The 26,061-nt window shown below is 37.6% G+C and overlaps 4 protein-coding genes across 12 annotated transcripts in view; 2 read left to right on the top strand and 2 right to left on the bottom strand.

The window, feature by feature from the left end:
• LOC136758560 (collagen alpha-1(XXVII) chain B) overlaps positions 1 to 14,488 on the top strand; it is a 126,656-nt gene extending 112,168 nt beyond the window's left edge. For 3 of the 4 annotated variants that reach the window (XM_066713051.1, XM_066713052.1, XM_066713054.1), the window contains exons 38-61: positions 279 to 332; positions 728 to 835; positions 2,108 to 2,161; positions 2,666 to 2,719; positions 3,927 to 3,983; positions 4,111 to 4,164; positions 4,677 to 4,730; positions 5,030 to 5,083; positions 6,111 to 6,164; positions 6,416 to 6,523; positions 6,867 to 6,974; positions 7,565 to 7,672; positions 8,230 to 8,283; positions 9,078 to 9,140; positions 9,442 to 9,495; positions 9,837 to 9,872; positions 10,757 to 10,774; positions 10,889 to 10,924; positions 11,272 to 11,298; positions 11,448 to 11,513; positions 12,409 to 12,577; positions 12,955 to 13,064; positions 13,504 to 13,722; positions 14,055 to 14,488. In XM_066713051.1, coding sequence (XP_066569148.1) covers positions 279 to 332; positions 728 to 835; positions 2,108 to 2,161; positions 2,666 to 2,719; positions 3,927 to 3,983; positions 4,111 to 4,164; positions 4,677 to 4,730; positions 5,030 to 5,083; positions 6,111 to 6,164; positions 6,416 to 6,523; positions 6,867 to 6,974; positions 7,565 to 7,672; positions 8,230 to 8,283; positions 9,078 to 9,140; positions 9,442 to 9,495; positions 9,837 to 9,872; positions 10,757 to 10,774; positions 10,889 to 10,924; positions 11,272 to 11,298; positions 11,448 to 11,513; positions 12,409 to 12,577; positions 12,955 to 13,064; positions 13,504 to 13,722; positions 14,055 to 14,201 — 1,866 coding nt within the window. In that variant the 3' untranslated portion in view covers positions 14,202 to 14,488. The remainder of the gene's footprint in view (positions 1 to 278; positions 333 to 727; positions 836 to 2,107; positions 2,162 to 2,665; positions 2,720 to 3,926; positions 3,984 to 4,110; positions 4,165 to 4,676; positions 4,731 to 5,029; positions 5,084 to 6,110; positions 6,165 to 6,415; positions 6,524 to 6,866; positions 6,975 to 7,564; positions 7,673 to 8,229; positions 8,284 to 9,077; positions 9,141 to 9,441; positions 9,496 to 9,836; positions 9,873 to 10,756; positions 10,775 to 10,888; positions 10,925 to 11,271; positions 11,299 to 11,447; positions 11,514 to 12,408; positions 12,578 to 12,954; positions 13,065 to 13,503; positions 13,723 to 14,054) is intronic. The other variant, XM_066713053.1, reaches the window with a different exon arrangement.
• Positions 14,489 to 16,004: 1,516 nt separating this feature from the next.
• On the bottom strand, positions 16,005 to 19,882 carry LOC136758563 (3-oxoacyl-[acyl-carrier-protein] reductase FabG). Its single transcript, XM_066713059.1, has 8 exons — positions 19,730 to 19,882; positions 19,006 to 19,176; positions 18,718 to 18,896; positions 18,396 to 18,489; positions 18,130 to 18,199; positions 17,773 to 17,809; positions 17,482 to 17,545; positions 16,005 to 17,222 (listed from the first exon to the last, which is right to left on the bottom strand). Exons 1-8 carry the CDS (start codon positions 19,751 to 19,753, stop codon positions 17,064 to 17,066), a joined length of 798 nt encoding a protein of 265 aa, XP_066569156.1. The 5' UTR covers positions 19,754 to 19,882; the 3' UTR covers positions 16,005 to 17,063.
• Positions 19,883 to 20,517: 635 nt separating this feature from the next.
• ppil3 (peptidylprolyl isomerase (cyclophilin)-like 3) lies at positions 20,518 to 22,667 on the bottom strand. The gene is made up of 6 exons (XM_066713060.1): positions 22,578 to 22,667; positions 22,042 to 22,116; positions 21,855 to 21,948; positions 21,430 to 21,497; positions 21,097 to 21,215; positions 20,518 to 20,956 (listed from the first exon to the last, which is right to left on the bottom strand). The coding sequence occupies exons 1-6, from the start codon at positions 22,578 to 22,580 to the stop codon at positions 20,830 to 20,832; spliced, it is 486 nt and encodes a 161-aa protein (XP_066569157.1). The 5' UTR covers positions 22,581 to 22,667; the 3' UTR covers positions 20,518 to 20,829.
• A 743-nt stretch (positions 22,668 to 23,410) lies between these two features.
• The window catches only part of cdk5rap2 (CDK5 regulatory subunit associated protein 2), a 38,137-nt gene continuing 35,486 nt past the window's right edge, over positions 23,411 to 26,061 (top strand). For all 6 annotated transcript variants that reach the window (XM_066713063.1, XM_066713065.1, XM_066713067.1 and 3 more), the window contains exons 1-2: positions 23,411 to 23,615; positions 25,678 to 25,748. In XM_066713063.1, coding sequence (XP_066569160.1) covers positions 23,563 to 23,615; positions 25,678 to 25,748 — 124 coding nt within the window. In that variant the 5' untranslated portion in view covers positions 23,411 to 23,562. The remainder of the gene's footprint in view (positions 23,616 to 25,677; positions 25,749 to 26,061) is intronic.

The raw sequence follows: 26,061 nt of genomic DNA on the forward strand, positions 1-26,061 counted from the left end.
ATCCAAACATGGACACCCTTCTTTACAGCAATTAATGCCAGTACTTAAAGACCTTTTGGATTTACTGTCACGTAAAAAAAAAAGAACAGTATTGTATTATGTTAACCCTTACAAATTCATGTCTTTGTATCGATTTATGCATTTGACTGCATTTGACTTTCAGATGTGGAATTCTAGCTGAAAACATGCCTCTTGTAAGGATATTTATGTACACATAAATCCAGGCACATCTTATTGAATTAACTAAAGAAGAGAATTTTTTTTTATCATTATTCCAGGGTCAAGAAGGAAAATCTGGAAAACTTGGCGAAAGAGGAAAACAAGGTCGAAAGGTATAGTGATACTGTTTTACATACTCCTGAGCTTGGGTCCAGCTTCTCCCTGTGGATCTGTGATGTATCAGCTCTAATTTTGTCCTATCAAGTGAAACTAGGATACTTGCATGACAGTAGAATACCTACCGAAAACACAGGTGGCTGGAAGCACTGAAAGTGAAGAATGTCTAAAATGATATCGGTACATCCATGAATCATTAAGTATTATTTGAACCAGACCCATATACACACCTAAGACTAGATTTTATAAAGTGCACAGGCATAAAACTCCATTGACTATTGTATTGCGTAGAGCATTTAGAATGTGGGTCACATTACAAATACACTGTTATAGAATTACACAAGATCTAAGAATACAATCTAATATGCTTCCACCTGTCTTGTAACTGAAGGGTAGCAAAGGTCATCAAGGCCACCTTGGAGAGACGGGGGAGATCGGAGAACAGGGGCCCACCGGCTTCGTAGGGCCCAAAGGATCCAGAGGCACTATTGGACCCACGGTAATGTAGAGCTCTGGGGTTTGTGAAAATGACAAGGCCTCCCCAAGATGTTTGCATTTGCCTCGATCTACAGCTTCCCTTTTCCAATGTCACGACTGCAAAGTTTATCATTTCATCTTCCCATCTGTTATGTGGTCTTCTAGGTATTTTTTCATCAGTAGATAGATAGATAGTGATTTATTTTGCTAATGCATAATGATAATAATATATATTTTTTTAAATCAAGCTGTTTTGCCTTATATACTGCCTGCAATTGCACGATGCATATCTTCTGCTTGAGATCTGAATGTTGCAAACATTGTCCCATACAAACACCCCCTTTGATAGACGTATTGTCCTCAATTCAATTTTTTTCCATTATGTTTATTTTAGGATCATTTAACATTACCCCCTGGAAGGTCAGACATTCGGAAAGCAACTTGGCTTTCCGAATGTCTTGGCTTTCTGTCCCCCTCAATTAATCACCCATGCCAAGAAAGAGTGGGAGACTGATTCTTCCAATTTTGTAACGAGGTTACTGTTATGTCATTTAGTAGAATCCCTTGTGTCGGGTTTTCAAGCTAAGCTAAAACTGTGCTTGTCTAGCTGGCAGTTGTGATTCTTTTGTGATGAAGACAGGACATTGTTTTGGTTTTGCTGATGAAAAATGTAGAGGACTGTTTGACTCATCATGGCAATAATTAATTTTTCATCTGAATTGAGTTTCATTCAATTGTGCATTGAAAAGCTGTCAGTCCTGTACTAGCAGTTACGTCTTTTGTTTTGATCTTTGAGTTACTGCTATTGAAGATTTCTGGATTTTGATAAGATCCATACTTGTGTAGTAGAATGCAAAAACAAAACAAAAAAAATGTTGTATAAACCATTTTATAACCATGAAATTTTTCTAATTCAGATGCTTGGCTCAAAACCTTGTTGAACTCAATTAATATTTTCCTTCCAGGAATGTCTCCAAAAGAAAAAGTAAATTGGCTTTCTTGAAGACTTTTTTTTAAATCACAGAATGCTTCTGATAACAATCCAGGGTTTTAAACCTATCCATGAGTACGACATTTGGGTTTAATACTCGGAAAAACGCAATAGATACGGGGGGGGGGGGTGAATAGCAATTAAAACTGATTAATTTAATGTGTATAGGCCGCATGGCTTTACAATGGAATTTTAGAATAAACAATTCTGATTTGTAAGCAAAGTGATCAATGTAACTGTTGCTGTGACACAGATTCAGTCTCGTTGCGTTGAGATAATCAATGGGTGTTGTGCTGTTTTCAGGGTGCACCCGGGCGAATGGGACAACAAGGCGAACTAGGCTTGCCAGGGTATGAGGTAAGAACAATGCAGAGTGAGGGGAAAAGCTGTCCATTCTCCCTTTTTCATATATTAATTAAAGAAAATTGTCAAATTAATTCTAGGGTTTTTTGTCACAGTTTACATTTGAACTTTTACCATGGGTGGAAAATGAAACATAGTTTGGATTTAGGTGTTATAGCAAGTGTTTCTCTCAGTTAGTAAGCTGTTTAGAAATTCATTATTCGGAGGTGATAACTGAGACTAAATGAAAGTTTGATACCTGCACAGTAGTGGGAGAGTAACACCCCTTCACTAATGCTGGTGATGAAATCCCTTGTAAACTGTTGGAGCACAAATTGTAATAATATGTTAAAGTTTATGTATTCTATTCATTTTACACTTGTCTATTATAGTGCCATACAAATCATGTAAATCAAACAGCTAGGCATGTGTAAATGTAGCTCATACTAACGCCATAGTATGTCCTAAATGTGTCGGTGTATACAATACGAAATAGTTTCCCTTTTCCTGTTTCTAAAGGGCCATCAAGGACCGCAGGGCCCAATAGGGCCTCCTGGACCAAAAGGTGAAAAGGTATACTTCCCACAGTCTCTTCATTAATGATTTGATTCATCTCAATTAGTGGAGTGTAAACTTTCTCTTGGCTGCTTCGCAGTGGTGAAAGCTAAGACACAGACAGCCCTGTCGAGGTTATTATCCTTCTAGAGGGACTGCTGCACCTCTCTCTCTCACTCACACTTTCTGTTGGATAGCAGATGTGTGACAGGGCATTTATTTAAGTATGTATGTATGCTTGTAGGTGGCTGACAGCTCGTTTGTCAAATTAGTTTCTCATTGAGACTATATTCTAGGGCTCTAACATGAAACTAAAGAATAACTATGAAGAAATGGTTATTAAAAAACTTTTACCCAGCTGTGTCTTTCATGGGCCTTAATAGCGGCTAAATCATATTCTTGTCCAAACAGCCCACTTAAATTTGTTTCGAAACACTTAGCAACATCATAATTGAGCGTTGACAGGATGGATTATATTCCCTGCGGAAAAAGATTTTATACACAAAAAAAACATTATGTGTTGATACAGGTGGATATTATTAATTATAATAATCCTTGAAATTAGCATTTTGCTGAACCATAACCATAAAGGAGTAATTGCACTGGGGAGTGAAAATTTTGATTATTTACGTGTGAAGGAAGAAGATTTTTCCTTCCCATAACAGTGCTGCTTAAACTTTGAAAAAATCTCTCTTCATAGCTGTACATTTATATTAAAGTCATATCTACCTCAAATACAATGCTATTTAAAATATCAGTATGAATTTGATTAATTTTGCATGTTCCTGAACCTACCGTGGTTGATTCCAGTAAACTTTGCTTGAGAAGGCACGTGTACAGCACATGTGCATTGCAATACTACAGGTTCATAGCCTTAACAAATAACTTTATCTTATATTATTAGAACTACATACAATTATCATCCCATATGTATAAATTTGCCAAACCACAGTGTCCTGCCACAAGATATCCTGTCATCAAAATTAGTTTTCTTCTGCACACCAGATTAGGTTGGCGTTGACTGGAGAAGCATGCTGCACAAAGGTCAAGTTAGATTCACTTATTTTACAAGTTGAGGACTTAGCATGTGAGAGGTCATGATTTCTGCATGGGTACTTGCTGAGATCCATTAGTGAATGTAAAACCAACATGAGCTCAGGAAATATTTGACACCATACTCAATTTTTAGAGAAACGCTCAATGATGCCTTCCTTCCCTTTCACAGGGGGAGCAAGGGGATGATGGGAAGATCGAGGGGCCACCTGGTCCTCCTGGAGACAGAGTGAGTTCCAGAAACTTCCGTCTGTCATGGCAGTGTTGTTATTATATTTTTTCTCCCTTCCCCATCTGTTGTCTTTACTTAAATATTGCTGCTCTGCTTTGTGTTTCTCCCTTTTCTGTGGGTTCAGGGTCCTGTTGGAGACAGAGGGGAGAGAGGAGAATCCGGGGATCCAGGATACCTAGTAAGTGTCACAGGGGAGGGCAAGTTGTCACCTGTGGTGGTTTTCATATTACAATTGGAGAAAATTTAAAGTCTGAAGCCCCAACAAGCACATTTACTTTGTGTGGATATCTTAGCCCCTCTTCCTAGTACCCACACAAGATGGAAAATCCATAAAAAATCTGTTTTTTTTTCCATCAAGTACAATTGGAGTGGAAATTTGAACATAAGTAACCTGTTTTCATTTTCCAGGCTCTTGTATGGTAATATAAAGCCATTGTTTCTTAATCTGACATTCTGCCCAATAGTAAAGGTTGCTGGAAAGTTGTAGCTTGTTTAAAAGAGAAATATGAAAAGATGAGCCAAATACATCTTTATACAAGGTCTAAATACCGAATAAGTGAGAGTGCGGCTACAAAATTTAATTTTCTTTATACATCTTTACTTCAGATCGCTCACAGTAGTGACCTTGATGGCTTCTGTTGGTTTGTTATTTTGTTCATATGCTATTTGTAATAGATCTCTGTTTTATAGGGTCAACAAGGACTGGATGGAGAGAGAGGTAAAGCTGGAGCTCCTGGATTACCTGTAAGTACATAATTTATTTTATTTTTAATTACAATGAATATGGAATGAACTTCATTTCTTCAGAAATTATTGTTAACTTTTTACTCTTAGGATTGGATTTTATTCCTATGTAGTACCAAATGTACTCTTGAGGCAAGGTGTACTGATCCAAAAAGTGTTGTGCAGGAAATATATATTTATGTTTCCCTCTTTATTGTTTCTTGAGATGATATATGATCTAAACCATCTGTTCCTAAGATGGTCATTGGCCTTTATCTGCATCTTGTGCATTTCCTGAGGAGTTTCTTCTGTCTCCTAAGGGGGATCCTGGACCTCCAGGACATCCAGGACCCAAAGGATCTAAAGGCTATGAGGTAAGAAAAGGGACTTTATGAGGATGTTAAATGACATCATCCACCACATTGCCCACTTTGTCGAGTAATTCTGTTTAACATGATGCTTTGGATGTAGCAACTCGGTTCAAAACCGTTTCAGACAACTTGAAAATATACTGAAGTACTTTACAATGTCTAACATTACACACATATTTTAGCATCTGATCTCAAGTACCCATCTGAGCCTTTGCATGTAGTCTATGTGACATGGTTACTGGATTTATCAGCCTTATAATCTGACTTTGCTGTAATACATCTTTAGTATTGAGAAGTTAGGAAACTGACGTAGACTTGACACACGAGGAGCAGAGATGTCGGTCAGTGTCTCCAATCCATTTTGCATTGGCACCAAATCACAATACTCCATAATGGTGTGCCTTCGCTTCTACGTATTTCATCACGGAAGAAGCTTTTCCATTCCGCAAAAATGTATAACGCTGCACATATTTTGCAAAATCCATTCTTTTAAAGTTCACTTTAGTTAATGTCGTAGCTTTGCTGTATTGCTGGATAATGACTTTTTATGGAATAAGCTCATTTGTTATCTGCTCAGGATGAATTGAGATGTTTTTTGATCTGGCACACAGTTATCTGATGTGATTGCAGCTGTTTCAGCAGATAGCTCTCCAGGACTGCATTTCAGTTTGGAATTTCTCTCTCTCACTGTGTGCCAGAATTCTTTCATCTCTTGGTTTTAGCCATTTGATAATGACTTTAATAATCTAGATCATCTAAATAAGGTGGGGGGGGGGCTTTTGAAAGCAGTGAGATTGAAAAACCGGTCCACTACAGTGGATTTTCTGTGAAACATTCTCAGAGTTGGCCCAACAGCTTGGAGGTTGGCTCCTTTCACCATATCACGGAGACACACTCCAAGCTTTGCTTAATTCTTTCTGAGGATAACTACTGTATATTCATATTTTGTTGCTGTGAACAATGCGAACAATGCTGTAGTCAGGATCTGTGTCTGTGCAGTATAGAGTGGTCTCTTTCTGTTTTGGTTCAGGGTCAGAAAGGAAAGAAAGGCACGTCTGGTGATTCCGGGAGCAGAGGCCCACCGGTAAGGCAAAGTCACTTTGTTTATTCATTTATTCACACTATTGTTCATAAGAGACTGTAGTCTTCATTTGTTTTTTGTGGGTTTGTTTTTTAAAACTTATTTTACCCATCAGGCACCAGTGCTCAGTTTCATGTGTATTCTTGACATGAAAGAATGGACCTAAAATGGACTGGAATGGACTTCCTGCATGACCTACACAGTGCCCAAGGGTAGCCGATAGTAATGCTGGGGTGTTTTGTGTTCTGATTCAGGGCCTTGTAGGACCCCCTGGCCCGAGGGGTGTGGTGGGGCGACAGGGACAGGAGGGAATCCCTGGGGTTGATGGATTTCCAGGCAAGGATGGGAGTAAAGGAATGCTGGTAAGAGAATTCCCTACTGACTTCAATGGATTTCCAAGCTTTCTATGCAGGAAGCATGTTACCTTTTTCATTTGCACAACAGCACAGGACAGCACCTTTGAGGGATTGTATAAATGTATTTAACATTCTTGAATAAACCTGGTGACTGTCTGGCACCCAAGCACAGACATTATATCACAGTAGGTTTTCATGATAGGAATTAAACCATTATAATAATTCACTGAATGCAACAACAAGCACCTTCTTCCAGGCTTGAAGTGACAATGCATCCAGCTATAACTGCAAACTGTTCCTCTTCGAAGATGTTTGTAACCATGCCCTGCCTGTCTGTGTGTGATTCCAGGGCGAGCAAGGAGACGACGGTGACATTGGCCTCTCTGGCAGTGTGGGTCATCGTGGGAAAGTGGGTTTGCCAGGCCTGCCTGGATCTCAGGGCTCACCTGGATTCAAGGTACTGGCACACGTTAGAGCGCTGTTATCTACACAGCGCCTGAGTCCTGCCAGGCATATAGACAAGGCGAGAACAAGGTCCAAGAAACATTCATCAGTTCATCAGGTTTCACTTCTGCACACAGGCCAGACCATACACATACAAGCATCTGTTTTAGGCTGCCCACTGTCTGAAAGAGCCCATCCTTCAACATGGTGGCTGAAGCAGTTTCGCCCTAGCCAGGCCGATTAGCTCAGCTTACCTAACAACATGGCACAGAATCACTCTCCGTTTTAACCCAGAGAGTCCACGAAGTCCCGGATTCTTTCTTTCATGTCATATCAATACTTTTTTTACTCCTTAGTGGCAGACAAAGCAGTTTTAAAAAATGTAAGTCAGCTGCGGAATGCATTGTATGGTTTCCTGTTTTAACTGTTAAAGTGTTTCTATTATTCATGTTAATATTTAAAAAAATAGTCGACAAATCCTGAAGAAAACACTTTGAAGTAGGGTGTGGCTACTTCAGCACTTCCATTGAGATGCAGGTGTTTGTTGCCAGGTTGAGTTGTCTTGGTTAAAGCTGAGTTCTGATTGTCAAATCTCCTCATCAGGGTGAGAGAGGTCTGCCTGGTCAGGTTGGTCCATCTGGAAAGCGAGGCTTCAAGGGAGGGACGGGAATGCCAGGAAAGCAGGGTGATCCAGGACCAAAAGGCCAGCCGGTGAGTGACCCATCTTCCAGCCTTCTCCCCCAGTGGCTGCTGTCTCCTGCTGTCTGAGCATGGATTGCATAGACTTTTTTATTTTTATAAATGTATACGTTTTATACCATAACATCACTGGAAGTGCAGAGAAGTAGACAGATGTCACAATTTCCTAAGGGGTTTACAAAGTCATGACTCAATAAAAAGTGCTTTGAAGAAGACCTTTCCAGATAATCTCAAATTTAATAACATATATTTTTAAACTGAACAAGTAGGAGAGGTTTGAACTCTAACAGTCGGTTTTGAACACTGCATGACCTTGACAAATCGTGGTTGTTAATATGAAATAGTGGATTATTCTGAGTATTACAAACTGGTCGGTTGGATATTCTGTAAAATGTTGTTCTGTTGTGCTTTCTCCACCTTTTTATTGATAACTCGCATAAAGCCAAGAACCAAGTACATTTGAATAAGGTCCTTATATGGAGCTGTGTGTACCAGTAATGTGGTTCTGATCTCAAGCATAAAAATGTGAATAGTAAATACATTCATAGTTTTCTGTTCTTGAATTCCAGGGTGACACGGGGGAACCAGGATTTCCAGGCATATTCGGTGTGTTTGGACCAAAGGTACGCTATTGTGTGTGGCAACTTCATTCTTTCATGTACAGATATAATATCATCTGCGAAAAAACGAATTCCTCATTGAACATGTGCGTGCAATGAAGTACTGCTTCAGTGCACTTCTCAGTTTAACTTGTGGCTATAGAAGTCATGATAACCTGACAAATAACTCAAAAGAGAAGCGACCATAGAGATCCTAATTTAACAGAAACCAGAAATAAAATAAATCCTTCAAGATATGGGGGTTGCCAATGATGAAATCTGAAAGATGGTTGAGGGCCATTTGAACAAATGTTCCTTGAAAGAATGAATAGACTTTTCTTCAGAAACCTTTCTTGCTGCTGTGCAGTGTCTTTGATTCATAAATGCTGTAGGCCCTTGCAAATTAAGAGCAGAGCAGACCATAGTTTAGTACTGCAGATCATTTCAATTGCTGATGATTGTTTTTATTCAAGCAGTACAAACTGTCATAATCTGTCATGGCCACTGTGTGCCTGTATTAGATTCTTCATTGCTTTTGGTTACATGCACTTTTTACAGAAATATACAACGGTGTGTCTTACTTCTGCTATTAATCACAACTCTCCCTGTAAGCACAGCATACCAATGTATTTTTAATCTAAGACATGCTTTAATGTCTGCATCCTATTGAATGCACAACTGTCAATTAAACATGTCTTTCAAAGTCTAACATGATTAAAATAGTAGTAGGAAATTGAGCTGGAAGTCTTCAAGAGAGATTTAATACTAACAATAGGTATTTTTCTGAATATAACATAAATTATAACTTTGTTTTCTAGGGGCCAGTTGGGGACATGGGACCTGTAGGAATTCAAGGCCCTAAGGGACCACAAGGCCTGATGGCAAGTTCATTTGGTTTTCTATTTAAAAGACCAGAAACAAACATTTGCCATTCTCATATTGTGATTTTCTAGATCGTATGCACAGTTGTACCTGTTATGGAATTGATACTATTTTGTGCAAGACTATAAGAACGAGGACTGGGACATGAATTGAAAGCAGGTCCACACACACTAGGACACAATGTCTTGAAACAGGGGGACTGAATTAATCCAAACACAAATTATTTGATTTCTGTGCTCTTGTGACAGCCTTATGGCTTCCTCTCTGTTTCCTAATGCTATGCTCATCTTTTTTTTCCAGGGAAAAGAAGGTGTCATTGGTCCAATTGGCATTATAGGGCCCAGTGGTAATGCAGTAAGTATGTCACCCATATTGTATTGTTACAGTACTGCTTTGTTACTGGCTTTAAAAAATGTTTAATTGTGTAGCATATAAAGGGGTAATGGCTGTGCTTCAGATTCTAAACAATCTTACACAAAGTCTGTTATACTGAGAAATTTGTATCAATGAAATAACAAAGTCCTCATTAGCAAGTCTATACTTACAGCAGAAGTTCTTATTTTAGGTAGAAAATCTCCCTACACTCTAATTTTCTGCTGAGATATCCATTATCTGGAAATGCTGTCCCAGTCATTGTGTAATACTTCCTGCTTATTTTGGGTTTGCGATCTCACCGTTTTTTTTTTTTCTTCCAGGGACCAAAAGGAGATAAGGGAAACCGAGGGGAAACAGTAAGTAGTTCAATGTAAAGTTAAAAGTTTGATGACAGACTAAGGTTAAGATTCCAAAGTACTGAGGACATCTTAATATATTTACAGTATGAGTTTCAGCTCTAAAGCCATAAGAGCTTTTGTTTTGTTGGTTAGCTTATATTTGTTTTCATCTGCTGCGTTAAATGTAAATTTTGCACAAACACGATCCAGGGCTTACACATTTCTTGCAAACTTTCCTTTCTGATTATTTTAAAACATGCTAAGAATTTCTAAAGTATTGAGGTTGCAAGTCTCTTTCAGTTACAGTCTGGTACTTTTTGTATTTTGTAACTGAAGTCTCTGTCTTTGAATAGACCTAAACAAAAACAATGTATCTGGACTGTGAGGCAAAGAGTAATGTTTAGAAATTCAATCTCTGTATTCATACAAATAAATAAGACATTCAGTTTTGTTTATGGCAGCAGTGTCTTTTCAGATGTTATTCCTGGGATAACAAATGTATTAGTTATCAATTTGATTAAGTAGATCAGTTATGAGGAAAGGAGCGTTTGCCAGGAATGAGTCAACTGTAGTTCACTACTGTGGACTGAGGATTTCACTATAGCCAACTAGTTAAAATTAGCAATTTAGCACAACGAGCAATTATAATTTAGCACAATAAACATACTGAAGAAAAACATGGTTAACAGTGTTTTAACTCCAGAGCAAAATGTGCTCCTGATTTTCTGAAAACATGTGTAAACTATTTCATTTTAAATTAAAAATAATAATAAATTTAGCAGAAGAATATTTGCAGATGGAATATGGTCAACACTTTTGCACTGGAGCAAAAATAAAAAATGGTCCTGTACAGAATAAGTAGTGCTCTGTCTTGATGTGTTGTTCGTCTTTTTATTTTACAGGGTATACAAGGACCAAGAGTAAGTATTTGAAAGATTCTTTATCAAGTTTTTTAAATAGATAAAATAAGTGATGTTATGTGAATTTCACTGAAGACTTTTTGTGTGCCATTGAAAAACGTTTTTTCCTTTTAGGGGCCACCAGGTCCACGTGGACCACCTGGACCACCAGTAAGTGTCCACTACATCGTCCACAATTGTCAAAGAGAACAAATCTTAACAATGAATCATTCATTCTCTGGTCTTCTTGGCAGGGGTGAAACAATGCCATCAAGCCTCTTTATAAAATACATATACTTTGAGTCTGCCTTCACCAATGTCTTTAATTCTCTGTATATTGGAGCATTTCACTACTGACACAGAAACACAGAAGTATTACTTAACAACTGGGTATTATGAAGGCTGCTTTTTAGGATGCTGCCATCAAGTTTAACTTAATATATGGACAAATTTTGAATTATATTCCAAGGTAAACTTGTTCGGTATTAATTGTATTCATTGTGATTTGTTTGTTTTAGGGTCCCCCTGGTATTCCTCTGTCAATGGTAAGTTTAATTTTAATTTTTGTTAATGCTGATGACATTTTGTAACTCCATGGTTCTCCGTGATCACATATATGAGACATATTGCCTACAAGTTTTCAGTATATGTATAACCCTGTCTTTTCAATTTATGTTTGTTTTTTGTTGTTTAGAAGAATGAAGCTCTTGGTGCTGCTTTACAAGTCTTTATTGACTCAAACACTGCACTCAGGATAGAGGTATATATTTTTTACATTTGTCATTTGTGTTCCCCCGTGTGGTATTTTTACATGTACATTGTCTCTCAAAACTATTCACCTCCCTTGCACTTTTCCACATTTCATTGTGTTACAACATGAAATCAGAATGGATCTAATCAGGAGTTTTTGCCACTGATTAACACAGAAAATGTCCATAATGTCAAAGTGAAAAAAATAATCTGCAAATTGTTCTAAATTAATTACAAATACAAAACAAAAAATACTTCAATGCATAAGTAATCACCCCCTTCAATCAATATTTGGTGGAGACACCTTTGGCAGCAATTACAGCCATGAGTCTATGTGGATATGTCTCTACCAGCTTTGCATATCTGGACATAGCAATTTCATGTTGTAACAATGAACTGTGGAAAAGTCCAAGGGGGGTGAATACTTTTGAGAGGCACTGTATGTATTTTAACAACACAATCCAACTCTTTGGCCTGCCCATCGCAGCTGCAAGACCAAATATGTTTGTGAAACTCTTTGAACACAGGGAGCTATCCATCACACATACCTAGAAAAGTGATTTTGTAGAGCAGAGGTTCTCAAATGGAGTGGTTTGCAGAAACATTAGATAGTAACGAGAAGAGAACAGCAGCGTTTATAGATCCCAATTACAAATCTGAAACGAATGACTTTAAAATTCAAGCCACAGAAATGTAAAGCACATGTAATGCAGTGTAGCTGTAGCACAGGCATCAGTTTAATGTTAAAGATTTGGGTAGGATGCAGGATGGAGTTAGGTTGTTGAATTGGTGTTGCATGTCAAGGTCACTGTTAGATTTGCTGTGGCTGTATAATTTACATTATGCTTTTAATTGACTAAATTACCTGGCACACAGCTCACATCTTCAACTCTTCTGTCTTCCAGAATTATCAAGGTTTAGACCTTCCTATGCTGGACCAGGGAACAGAGATCTTTAAGACCCTTCACTACCTCAGTAGTCTGATTCGGAGCATCAAAAACCCACTGGGAACCCACGACAATCCTGCCCGCATCTGCCGTGATCTCAAGGATTGTGAACAAAGGATGAACGATGGTGAGGCCTCAGTCACTCACTGTCCTGTATGTTGACGCTGCATTGGGCCATGCATACAGTGGTATACCTGAGTGCAGGCTGGGTAGTACAGCAGTGAAGGAAGAGGGCATGAGATCAGAGATTGCTGGTTCAATGCCCAGTTGTACCATTGTCTCACATTCAGCTCCTTCCTTTAAATGAGAAAGTCAATTTAACATCCTATTGCTTCTGCAATATCGAGTGGTTCTTGCATTGCTCAGCTACATGTCCCTGTCAGTTGCTTTAGATTAAAGTGTTTTTATTAAATAGAGCGGTGCAGCTCAGTACAACAACACATAACAAAAACTTTTTGTTAATATTTGGTTCATTTATTGTGTATTGTTTTGTCTGCTTTTTAGGCACTTACTGGATCGACCCAAATCTCGGCTGTGCGTCTGACACCATTGAGGTGACATGCAACTTCACCAATGGAGGTCAAACATGCCTCAAACCCATTTCAGTCTCCAAGGTACCTAGTATAGAAATTACTTTATAAATTAATGTAAAATTCTGGTTTCACCAACATTGCAGACCGACCCTGTCATGTTTAATCTGATCCAACACCCACGTACCAATCGGCCTTCCCAATCGAGAAGCCTGGGAGTGTACACTGCTCGTGCTCTGAGTCATATCATAACACGGGAGCTGAATAAATTAAAACAATCTTGTAAATTGACAACAGATGTTTAAAGAAACAAGTCATCAAGTCAGTTTTCACACACACACTATTAAACATGAATGTGACTTTCCTTAAACAAAACTGCATTTTTAAGTACAGAATATAAATGCCATCTCCAATACAGTGACATTTTTTTTACAAAATATTTTACAATATTTGCAAGACAAATACAAATAATGAAAATCCCTTTTTTGTTTCTCTTATTCTGCATATTTTATTCACTGAATAGCTGGAGATTGGAGTCGGGAGAGTCCAATTGAACTTCCTTCACCTTCTGAGCTCTGAAGCCGTTCAGCACATCACAATCCACTGTCTGAACGTCCCCGTCTGGAGAGAAGGCAAATCCGAACAACCCTCATCAAACGCCGTCAGATTCAAAACATGGAGTGGGCAGATGATTGAAGCTGGAGGACAGATGGAGCCAGATGTTATCCAGGATGATTGTCGGGTAGGAGTTTGATTTGAACTACTTCTTTGTGTCATCAGATATTAGTTTGGGTACTCAGATCAGTACACTTCAAGGATCCAATTGCATCGTTTGTGTTCTTGCTTTGTTACAAACCGGCAAAGCTGTACAACCCCCTCATTCTCACACAATCATAAGCACAGAGCTGCACTCATAGTAACATGGGCAGGTTATTGGGATCTATCCTCTGTAACACTTGACTTAACGGTCTACATGCACACTCACTTTCCCTTTAAAATAGTCTTGACTATAGAAAACTTCATTCATCCCAAGAATTCTGCAGTCTTTATTCATGGAACTGTCTTCCTTTTCAGATTAAAGATGGACGCTGGCATCAGACACATTTTGTGTTTCGCACCCAGGACCCAAACCTGCTTCCCATTGTAAATATCTATAATTTGCCCACTACAAAACCCGGATTACATTACCACCTTGAGGTCGGACCTGTATGTTTCCTATAAACTGTGTTGTGCACCATGTTGTTGTCCCTTTTCATCTTGAGTCTTTATGCAGGATGAGTTTTTTTCCTCAAGATCAGATGGGTGTACCTTCCCTCAAACCGTCAAGAAAATATATAAATAAAAAAGTTTGCGATTTTAGCACGTGTTTGGACTGCAGTAGCTGCAAAGGGGTTAGGTGAACAGAAAGAAGAGTGAAGATCCAGAGGAAACATGACGTCTTCTTGTACAAGTGAAACTGCAAAAGATAAGCTGTTTTTGCCTTTCAGGATTTTTTTTTTTTTTTTTTTTGGCAAAATCTGGATATTCTCAAACTCTGCCAAAGAATCTTTCTGGGACAGTTTCTTAACTTATTCTTTTCATATATGTTTCAATACCATTTTTTCCTGAGTCCTATTTTGTTTAAAAAAAAAATATATATATATATATATATATATATATATATATATCTTTATATAGATATACATGTATCTTATATAAACAAATCATGTTAAAGTGCAATAGAAAAGGAGATTTTTTTAATTTCATCTTTTGTTTGTGCATTTCTTAGCTTTCAGTCAATTCAGGGGAACTGTTTTAACTTCATGTTTGGATCCATCCAAATGTATTAAACTTTTTTTTTAACTTGATTGCGCCCTGCCATTCGTACCTACATAAATTACTCATTAAATAAATGTTAGTCTGCAACCTGGTGGGGTTTTAACTCACAAGGCAGTCAAACATATACACATTACCCAATATTATTGTATGTTTGTATACACTTTTAAATTCCTGATGTAAAGATTAGTTATTGGAAGGAAAACATTACTATAAATTACTCCTGAAGGGGCTTTCTGATACTGTCTACCTCCCATCTCACAATATATGGTGCTCGGGAAATACCTTAACAAGAAAGTTATCTGGTGCTCTGTTCTCCTGCTACAAAAAAAACCTTTAAAACAAACAAAAACACTTGCAGCTTTTGTGTTAGGCTTTTGATTTTTTTTTTTTTTTTTTACAACTTTGCTTTCACGCGATTCTGAAGAAAATTAAATTGAAAACTGCATTTAATTTAAGTGCCTATAATACTTTTAAGGGAATATTTTTATATAAATTTAAAAAAATAGAAAAAAGAACTGAATTTATCTCTCATGCTGCCGTACATAGGTTCCATACAGAATTTTAAAGCAGTCTTTTTTATAACAGTTTCTGCTCTTTTGTACAAATCCCCCAATAGCTGTAATTAATATCTTAAAAAAACTTTAGTGAAGATTTAGTTTTAATAGTAAGCTTTTTTTGTTGTTGAAAAATAAAATGTGTATAATTGTGCAAGCTTTGTTGTATACAGTGGATCCCTACCTGCTAATTTAATGTTATTTAAGTGTTTTGAAAACGTGGTTATGTTGACCTAGTAAGGTTTTCTTTGTTAGGGAATAGTTAATAATTGTATTTTTTTTATTTTATTTTATTTTTCTGATAACTTTATGTATCAGTTTCCCAACTGGTGTTGGAGTTTATAGAATTCTAATTTTGCTATTTTATGTGTAAATTTGGTGCTCCAAAAGAAAAAAATATTTCAGTGGTTTTTTGTTTTGTTTTGTTGTTTGTTTGTATGTTTTATTCTTTTTTTTTCTATATGATAATCATAACTGTACTGTACTGGGACTGTGTTCTATGCTTTTACACTTATCATGGTTTTTTATTTTTTAAAGAAATATATGAAGAATATGTGAAAGTTCTATTCTATTTGGTCAATGGTAAAATTCAGTAGATAAAACAAGTAAAGAAAATGAGCTCAGAATACCTCACATTTAAACACACACCTGGTAGCATTCATGTTTTTTTGTTTTGTTTTATTTTTGTTTTACATAAATTCTGTGTCTGTATCTGAAATATCTGCCACAAAAAAACATCATCCACCAACATTGCATTTCTCTGACCGGAAGTACAGTGATTGTCAATGCTCTACCCACATTCGTTTCTGTAGCTCTCCTGTCTTCTCTTATACACCATTTCCAATACTTTCCATTGTCTTGCATTACCAATGTTCAGATGTTCAATAAATATTTGAAACTTAGGCAAATGAACTGGGCTTTAATGTTTACGATTCATTTCGTTAACACTTACTCCTGCAATTAAATTTTCTATTCCGCATTTTCATCCTGTGTCATTCCTTACATAATTCATAGCTAAGCCAATTACTTGCAAACCTCATACATTGCCCATCTCACATAGCAGTGTGAATTTATATCGAACAGATTGAAATAGATGGTGCATTTGTTTCTTCGGTACAAAGACACAGGACAAAACCCCACTGCTCTAAGATGGCCAACTTCTATATCACTACACACCTATACACACACACACACACACACACACACATTAAAGCAATGGGACCTGGGTACAATGGATTTGTTAAGCAGATACAGATGTTTGTTAATCACTGCTTGCATTCAACTTACTAAATTATTTTTCTAGGTGTTTTCCACCTAGTTAAAGACTGAAACCGCATCGTCTGTGTTCCTTGAAGTGGCCACCAGGTGGCGATTTTTTCTAATGTCACACACTGCAGAAGCGAATCAAAGGAGGGAAGAATTAAGTATTACATTAGTTTAGAAGGTAGCAATCATAAAGACTAAACCTAGTGACATCACACACTCAAAATATTACTTTCATAACATTAGTTAAATATTTGTGGTTCATCTCAATTCATACAAATCTGAGGTGAGCAGACACGTTCTTTACAAGGTGTGGATTTGAGAACGGGGCACTTGTTCTTGGAAGGTTCAGATGTTCTGATCAGGTAGACATTGTCCCCTAACTTCATTCTAAAGGGTACTGTGACTAGAAGCAATTGGCACCATAAGACAATTATGGACCGGTTGATTATCGTGGACACATGGCATGGCGACCCCCATCCACGGGTAAGTTGACCCCTGTGATGAACGAAGCTGCATCCGATGCCAGGAAAGCAATGGCCTGTGTGACCTCCTCCACTTCTCCTGGGCGTCCCAGAGCGTGAGTCTCTTTGCATTTCTCTAAAAACTGGGGGATAAAAAAAACAGAAATACCTGTACATGAGATATCAGTTTTGTCTGTGGTCATTGCCAACACTTCAGTCTAAATCCACACAAGATTTAATGTTTTCTCTTTCATTCTGTCACTCTAACGTAACAGCTGCTGCTGTGACAATTGCTGTATTGTGGAATAGGTGGCTCACAACTATTTGCATCACAGAAATATCTTAGTGTTTTGTCCCCAGTTTGAAAGGTGAGCAGGGCAGCAAAGCGGACCCTGACGGTACCTTGGCGTATTGTTCTTCACTCAGTCCTGCTCGTTTGTGCACTTCAGTGACGATCACACCGGGACTGTTGGAGAGAGAGAGAGAGCAGATCAAGTCAGTCCTCCGCTGGTTTCAAACTCACCACAAACTGTAGATTTGTACGTAGCCCAGACATTTTCTTAAAAATATAAAGGCATGGCTAAAGCAGATCTTTCTGCTATTAAACCTATTAATAAATCTACAGTGTACACAATGAATGGTGATATTCTGCTGAGAATTTCCAGAATGTTTCATAAAATACTTCTCACTTACCAGACAGAGTTCACACGCACTTGCTTAGGAGCCAGTTCTGAAACACATGTTGTTCAACCAATAAATGCTTTGAAAAGGCAGAGAGACACACTCAAAATTTTAGCGAAGACAATTTGTGTACATTTAAAGGCCTTGCTTAATAAACTAGTTGATCACAATGATTCCCTTCCCAGTAAGTAAACTGTTGCTGTTAGACTTCTTAGATGTCATCAGAACATCTGACCTTTCATGCCAGGAATCTGAAAACATTTTGATGATCAGAATTAAAGGAATAGATTAAAATTCTTATCAGATGTCATAATGTTGTACTGGCAGATAGCCTTCCATTCTCTACTTTCTCAAAAATCCATATCTTACCTAATGCTGTGCACCTTGTGAACTGGTCAATGGCCGATTTTGACATACAGTAGGCTAGTACGCCAGGAAACTACAAAGAAAGATCATTATGAATAATCAGAATTGAGACACAAATACAAAATTCTGAATTCTAGTGTAAATGGCCCTGAATGATGCTGCACTAAATAAGCAACAAATCTCAAAAAGAGTAAAGTGAAAAAAACAGAGCGTTGTTGGTTCATGAATATTATAATACCAACACAGACACGCAGCTCACAGACACTCACCGATCTTTGCCCGTTCACACTGGACACGTTCACAATGGACCCCTTGGATTTGATCAGATGGGGGACAGCAAGGTGAGTGAGATGGTAGACGGACCTAGAAGAATGTTTTTAAGATCAACAGCCACCAACAAAAGTAGTAAATCACCCATAGCTACAGCACTGCACAGCTGTCTCCAGCAGTATGGAGATGCAACTCTACTCAATCAAGAGTAACTACATTTGACTTGCTTAATTGAAGGTGGAATTGTATTTAGTGATGTAATAAAGTGGGGGTGGTAAGTGTATTGAGTAAAAAGCTTGTTGCATTTGTTTTGTTTTTTACCTGACATTGATGTCCATGACACGGTCATACTGCACCATGTCCGTGGTCTCAATGCTTCCCATGGCCAGGATTCCAGCACTGTTTATCAGCACATCCAGCCTCCCGAAGTGAGAGATGGTCTTCTCAATAGTCTTCTTCACGGTCTCTTCATCTGTCAGGTCACCTGGTACTAACAGTGGCTAAGGGCAACAGCAGTAAATGGGGAAAAGGCTTTAATCAGTGGGTTTTTTTCATACCTGAGGTGTTAACGCTTGGCTCAGTGAATGCAGGCACTAATAACTGGGATACCTCGGCTCCTCCGTTTTCTGTGCACTGCTTGGCTGTTTTGGAAAGGTTTTCCACGTCTCGCCCGTTTAATGCCAGCTGTGCTCCTAGCTTGGCAAACAGAATGCTGGTTGCAGCCCCTATTCCTGAGCTGGCTCCTGTGATTAGTGTCACTTTCCCTTTCAAGGAAGAAACCTGAGGAATATTAGAAGAAAAAATGTTATCCAACAAGAATCTGCATTATTGACATGAGATTGAATCTTAACATCTTAAAATCACTAGAGGCTGAGTGCTTACATGCATTATGAGGTTCGTTCAGTTTATAAATATTGTATATATGTCTCATTGTATTGACTTTCTGTACTCTGACTGACAAGTCCAAATCATCGATTTTAAAATATTTCGTTATAATCCAAAAAGGGGTTGACTGACTGACATTTTGATAGAATCAGTGAGTTGGTAACATAAACAAACAGAAAAAAAATTAAAGTGTTAAAGGTGTTCAACTTCAACTTTCTTTGATTTTAACTGCACTGAGTTCACAGTTGCAAATAAACTTGGATACAATGCGATTCATAAGTAATTAAGTGGGCAGTAAGTCACATGTCCACTTTCGGTACGTGTATATGAAATGTGCAACCACATATTGAGCTACTGTAAAAAGGACAAAATGCTACAAACCAGTTCTGCAATCAGGACTTGCTGCGTTACAAAAATAAATGAAAACGAAAGCTTTGCATTTGCTTACCTTACACGGATCTGCAGTTGCCATGTTTTGTAAATTGGCTATTAAACTTCAGAAGAAAAACTCCACAAACTATGCAGTAATTCGGATGTGGAAGTCCAGCTACGGTCTCAATGTTCGTGTACATGATGACCTCATCAGATCGCGACGCTGCTGTGACGTGTCATTTCCCAAGTGTACGTTTGCACATGTTTTGTAATAGTATTCTGTATTTTGGACGGGAAATTGTAATTCCTTAACTAGAAATTGTGACAGTACATTTTGTACAATATATGATTGGATATGTTTTATTTTGTATGCATTGTTAGTAGGTAATGGTTTGTTAATTCGAAGCAGTAATATTGTATTTCGTCCAAATTTAGGAATCGATTCTGTTCTTGGTGTAGTCGAAACTTTTTAAAAAAATTATTATTGATCATATAATTGAAATAACTCAAACTAAACTGAACTCTGTTGTGTCCTATTCATTGCAATTGCTCTAATAGCCTAGGCTACATACACTGAACTGCTTCTTAGGTACATATACGTAACTTGCTTAGTAGCACAGACACTAACCTACCTGCTATTTTCTCTATTTCATTGATTTCTTTTCAGAGCCCAAGCAGTGGGTCTGGATTTAAACCCATTTTATTAATTCCTCTTAAAGGATACATGTAATATTAATGCACAATGTAGCACATCTACAACAGGGAAATAATAGTCTGGTTTTCAGGAACGATTAGTGTGAACTACTTTGGAAAGCTGAAACAAAAACATCCCATTTCTGATCATTAAATAATTGCCCACAATGATTTGGTAAATACAAAAGGTTTATTATATATAAAAATATAAATAAAACCAAACATGAAATGAGTACATGAAAAACAGAAGTTGAGAACAATAATCAGAAGTATGAGTTATTATTTCTTATTGTTCATGTTCCAGGCCCAGTGGGAATGCTGCCTTTCCATTAAGGCAATTTATCTACTTGAATAGCCGGATTTCTTAAATTAGTTTTTTTACATCTGTAATCTCTCATCATTCATAGGCTTATTCCGTGCCCCCTCCACCTACCTCCCTTCCCCCTGGCATACTCAAGCATGGCATCTCTTCACAACAGAACACTAGCCAGCGAACGGATTGGCATGCATGGTAACATCCTTAATGCGAACATCATTCAGCGGCCGAAACGTCTTTTCATTAACTGGTAGCTTTTCCAACTCATCCACCGTTTCCAGGCCATCTATAACCCTGAGAGAGAGAGAGAATGAAAAGGCAGGAGATGGTTGTAATAATGATCATGATAATAATAAATGTCTTGCCAATCTTAAAACTACAGAACAGGTCATGTTTATGATGAACGCAGGAAGAAACACAACTTGAAGACTTACTTTCCAAACAGTGTGTATTTCATATCAAGATGAGGCTGTTTGGCGTATGTGATGAAGAACTGGGAGGCGTTGGTGTTTGGACCACTGTTCGCCATGGACACCACTCCTCTCACATTATGCTAAAACAGACCAAAGCAAACATAACTTTCATGCATGTGAGACAGTGAGCCAGTGCATTTAAAGCTTTACTAACACCCTACACATCACATATAATTATAATTTTGGGGACAGTTAAACCTTTCCCCAATAATGTTTTTGAAAATGTTCTCTGCTTCAATCACTACATTACAAAACACTATACAAATTTATGTGTGCAGTTTACAGATTACTTACCTTAAGATGTTCACTAAATTCATCTTCAAATTTCCTTCCCCAGATGCTTGTTCCACCTTTCCCTGTACCTGTACACAAAAAAGCATGATACTTTAATAATCCTTTAGACATGGTGTTTTCTGATACATTTTTGACACATTATTACAGGGTGTATTAGGCCTTGATTTATATATATTTTTTAAATCACAATCATTATTGGTTTACAGTAAAGAGTCTAGTTCACCCTAATACAATTAACAATCCATAAAGATATATTCTCATGTACACATAAATTACAGATATACATATGGTTGTGCTGTATTCAGTAGGGAAATGTGATGTCAATCATCAATAAATAAGACCAGAGCATCTTAGAGACTGACTAGTTAAACCAATCAAAAGATTCAGATAACTTAGTCTAATGGATTACTTCTAAATGCCTTTACCTGAAGGATCGCCTGTTTGCACCATAAAACCCTTGATATTTCGATGGAAAATGCAGCCATTGTAGAACCCACTGGCACAAAGAGCTAGGAAATTCTGTTGATTAGAAACAGAGGTTAATTTGGATAATGGTGCCAACTAGCACAGTAGTGTATCGATAGGATGGTGCCCATTTAGTGACGTCATCACCTCGCAGGCCTTTGGACAGCGTTCACAGAACAGCTCAATCTTGATGTCTCCCAGATCTGTGTGCAAAGTTACTGCCTACATGAAGGGGGGAAATAGTTAATTAACCATTGGTATAAAGGCATGGGTTTTATATGTGTTATTGGTCGAATTAAAATCCTGTTAACACCTTGAGATCTGTTTGGTATTGTCATATCATTCGTCATACACAACTTTTATAACCGCTATTCCAATACATGAAGTTTACATGTTTCAATGTATAAACGAGTCTAATTCAGGAGAAGCCACCCATACGATGTATGATTAATTCATTATAGATTCCTAACAAGATGCTGGTAAATGATACCTAGTAAGTATATGGTTTATAGAATAAATTAAACATTTCCATGCTAGAGTTCTGATTAGAGTACAGAAGAAGGAAACAAAATTCTGCTTCTGATTACAAAGACATTTGAATATTTTGCTACAAATACAAAAACACCTCGTCTAGGCCTATTCCATATTTTCTCCGATTAGTGAAGTATAGTTAATTATATTACCATTCTGAAAATAATCGATTCTGCACAACTTCCCAGAACGCAGGCTGGCGGTTCTCCGCGGAAATAGATCCGACTCGAAACCCCAGATAACAAAACCGTTCCGCTTATGGAAGTTGTGTTACAGTTTAAAGTTGATACCAGAGATTGTTAATTTATATTGTTGATACACATGTTTACCTACATAATAATAATAATAATAATAATAATAATAATAATAATAATAATAATAACAACAAGTGGAATTTAATTATAATTTGGTTGATTTGGGATATAAAGGGGAAAAGTAGGAATGATCTTACAGTTACAAATTGATTCTGAGTCATATTTTGAATATAACAATTATTTGCAGTAGCACTGACTATTTGAAGGGCTATTGAGCGGGTAGCAACTGAAATACATAAATACACTCTAAGAAAAAAAAAAAATATATATATAAAAGTATCAGATTCAGAATGCTAATTGGTTATAGCTGTTAAAAAGTAGACGAATTGTGTATTCCATTTGAACAATATTCTTGATGAAATCTGTATTTTGTTCATTTAAAAAATATATATAAAACTAGTATTTTTACACATATAGTCATATATAAAATATATGAGACGGGTATTAATCAAGCCTACAATTCAGCAAAGGGTCTTCATTTTAACCAGACCGACGTGTCCATATCTGCTTTAAAGGTAGGTGGCGCACACGCTTTGACTTTATAGAATGCGGCTGGAGAAAACGGTCCAATCACCGGCGAGAATTTAAGCTGTGTTGCCCAATCGGATGGCTGCATTTAAGAACATGGGCGTGGGCTCTCAGGTACGCCCCTCCCAGCTTCCAACGCTGCACCGACCGTGACGTCACGAATAATAAAATGGCGGCAGTAACGATCGCTTTGAATTGTAGCTCCTGTACAAAGTTTAAAATAACCGCTTAACCAGCGCGTATTAATTACGCCAGGAGATGCGTACCGGGGAGGTATTATAACTACTCATCAAGCATGGACTCCGTGGTGGGGGAAGACCCGACACTACCTCTCGATTTCAATGGAAGGTACGCTATGTTTATATGTATGAGCTGCATATCAATATGTTATTTTTTTATTAGGAAAACTTTGTTGTCATTGCTGAAGGGAGCAACGCAGATGTATAATCTACTGCAGGTATCCTCTTCACTCTGTAATGACAATTGTACTATTTGATTAATTCGACAGATACTCTATAGCCTACTATTGTATTGGATTTCTATGTGTTTAGGAAAAATGTTATTCGTGTTTTTCCCCATATGAAGGTGCTGGATGTTACGAAATGAACACATTTGCTTGCTTTTGTGCTAGTGCAATATACCTAAACATCTGACACTGGTATGTGAAGCAGAAATGCCACTGTGAGAAAGGAAAGGGAAATAAATAAACAGGGGATCACTGACATGTCATGCTCTAAATATAGGGTTTATATTAGGCGGCGTCCGCTTTCAGAGCTAAACAGCCAGTAGACTTGCAGTGCTCCTCCTGTTTTGTGTTTATTGGTCTATTTGAAGCCTGCAAACAGAGCTGTTGTTGTGACTGATAGCTGGAAACAATCAGTAAACCCCTCTTAGCGGTCATGTTGACACGTTAAATGCCTTTCAAAATACTATGTTGCAAAATAGCCCCCTATGTGTGTTTCACTGACACTTTCGATGCAGCTGCGACTGCGTGCGATATTGAAAAAGCGGAAACTGGCTGATGATAACGCAGTTAAGTCTGTTTTGTTGTTGATGCTGCGAATGCACCCTTTTTATCAGGTGTATTTTATATTAAAATCTAATGTTAAAAAAAAAAAATGAAACGATACCCTCATCCACTGCGATAAATCCATCAGGTCTTTGACTCCAGATAAGGTACATATCCATTTCATTGCTTGTTGTGCTGTGTTGAATAACTTTGTGTGGGTTTGCTTGACTTCATTATTTTCATGGATAATTTAATTTTGTTTCTATGGGGGGTCAGCATGGGGTATTTATTTAACCTGGGATGTGATGAACGTCAGCTCTTTCAATAACGATTTTGAATTGCTCTGACGCCTTTGTATTTCTCGTTTTAGATCTTTAAAATGACGTCGTGCGTGTGTCCTTTGTTTTCTCGACACCTTCTTTGCCTACTAATGCATAAATAAATAAATGCATCCTAAAGCACGTGTTTTGGCCAGGTCATCCAGGTAGTTAGAGTAATCCGAGATGTAATTGATAGGTTAGGTGTGCATTACTTGAGTCTGAAACCTTACGCGATGGGTAAACGCCAACTTTATTTTTTTTTAAATAGTCCTTACTTGCTGATCTAGCAGTAAAACATAATTAATGTAGTGATAAGAAGCAGTGGATGGCAACGCATTTGAAAAGCTTATCTATTTGGATTGGTAATGATACACTCGGGGGTGTAGCAGTGGATTTCTTTTATTTTCATGTTATAATGAATGACAATTACTACTGAAGCATTTACAGGAAATGGAAGTAGACTATACCCAAACTGCAGTTCACAAAAAAAATAAGGGCATTTTTAATTCAATCAATTGGCAATTAATACACACGTGTACACAATAGTGTACTTTTAAATATTTTAACAATATATTTAAAATCGATTAAAATCATTAATCAGTCTGTTTCATATTGCATGTTTACATCTGGCATTTGAAATCCTCACCTAAGCTTTATATGTGAAAACACTCTTGTTTATTCGACTTTTTAGTATCTAAAAATTGTCTTTTTAACATGCCTGTAACATTCATTTGCCATCTGTCTGGCTATTTAAATACAAAGTTTTATGTGGAGAATATGGCAGAAATTCAATCTCTGGCCATATGTGAGGCAGGCATCTGCTTAGTAAGGTGTATCAAGTGATCTCCTAATGTGTCATCATCACTTACCTAAGATTAGATTTGCATAAAGTAATACTATTGTTAAAAATACACTGATGTGTATTGATGTATATTATGTATTTTTGTTTTATTTTTATGAAGAGTGCCATGTGTCTGTTATTGTAAAGGTACCATGTGTGTCTGTGGAAAAGCAAAACTTGTAAAAGAAAGTGTGGCATGTTAGCATTTGTTTCTTAAGCTGCCCTTTTTCATTCTTTTAGCACCAACCTGTCCAGGCTCCCTGACATGGCAGCTGTTGAAGACGGTGAATACACGCTGGACCACGTGCCAGGTACAGCCATCAAATTAAGCTGTCAAGGGCCTGTGGGGGAGGGGTCAGGTGGGGTCAGATTAATTTATAATGCAGAATACATGCTCTATGAAAGTACAGCAGGTCTCCTCGGGGTTCAGGAATCCGGCACACAGCAGAGAGTGAGTCTAACCACAGATATCAAGCAAAAGCTGTGTTTTACTATTTTCACTGAAAACTGGCCTAATTGCTATGGTTATTGCTGTTTTTTCATTAGCCAGGGCATTTGTGAGGTTTAGCCATGTACTGCATATCGAGAGGCGCTGCTGTATACGGTAGTGTCAGAATTGATTTA

This window comes from Amia ocellicauda, chromosome 9, assembly GCF_036373705.1.
Source record: "Amia ocellicauda isolate fAmiCal2 chromosome 9, fAmiCal2.hap1, whole genome shotgun sequence".
NCBI lineage: Eukaryota > Metazoa > Chordata > Actinopteri > Amiiformes > Amiidae > Amia > Amia ocellicauda.

What these genes read in the sequence shown, in the direction of transcription:
- ppil3 (XM_066713060.1), bottom strand. An exon ending in GCTGTCCAAAGGCCTGCGAG is followed by an intron (nt 21,949 to 22,041) that starts GTGATGACGTCA and finishes TCTAATCAACAG; the next exon opens with AATTTCCTAGCTCTTTGTGC. An exon ending in GCAAACAGGCGATCCTTCAG is followed by an intron (nt 21,498 to 21,854) that starts GTAAAGGCATTT and finishes TTTTGTGTACAG; the next exon opens with GTACAGGGAAAGGTGGAACA.
- LOC136758563 (XM_066713059.1), bottom strand. Translation starts at nt 19,753, where the DNA reads ATGGCAACTGCAGATCCGTGTAAG. An exon ending in CAACTGCAGATCCGTGTAAG is followed by an intron (nt 19,177 to 19,729) that starts GTAAGCAAATGC and finishes AATATTCCTCAG; the next exon opens with GTTTCTTCCTTGAAAGGGAA. An exon ending in GTGCGTGTGAACTCTGTCTG is followed by an intron (nt 17,546 to 17,772) that starts GTAAGTGAGAAG and finishes TCTCTCCAACAG; the next exon opens with TCCCGGTGTGATCGTCACTG.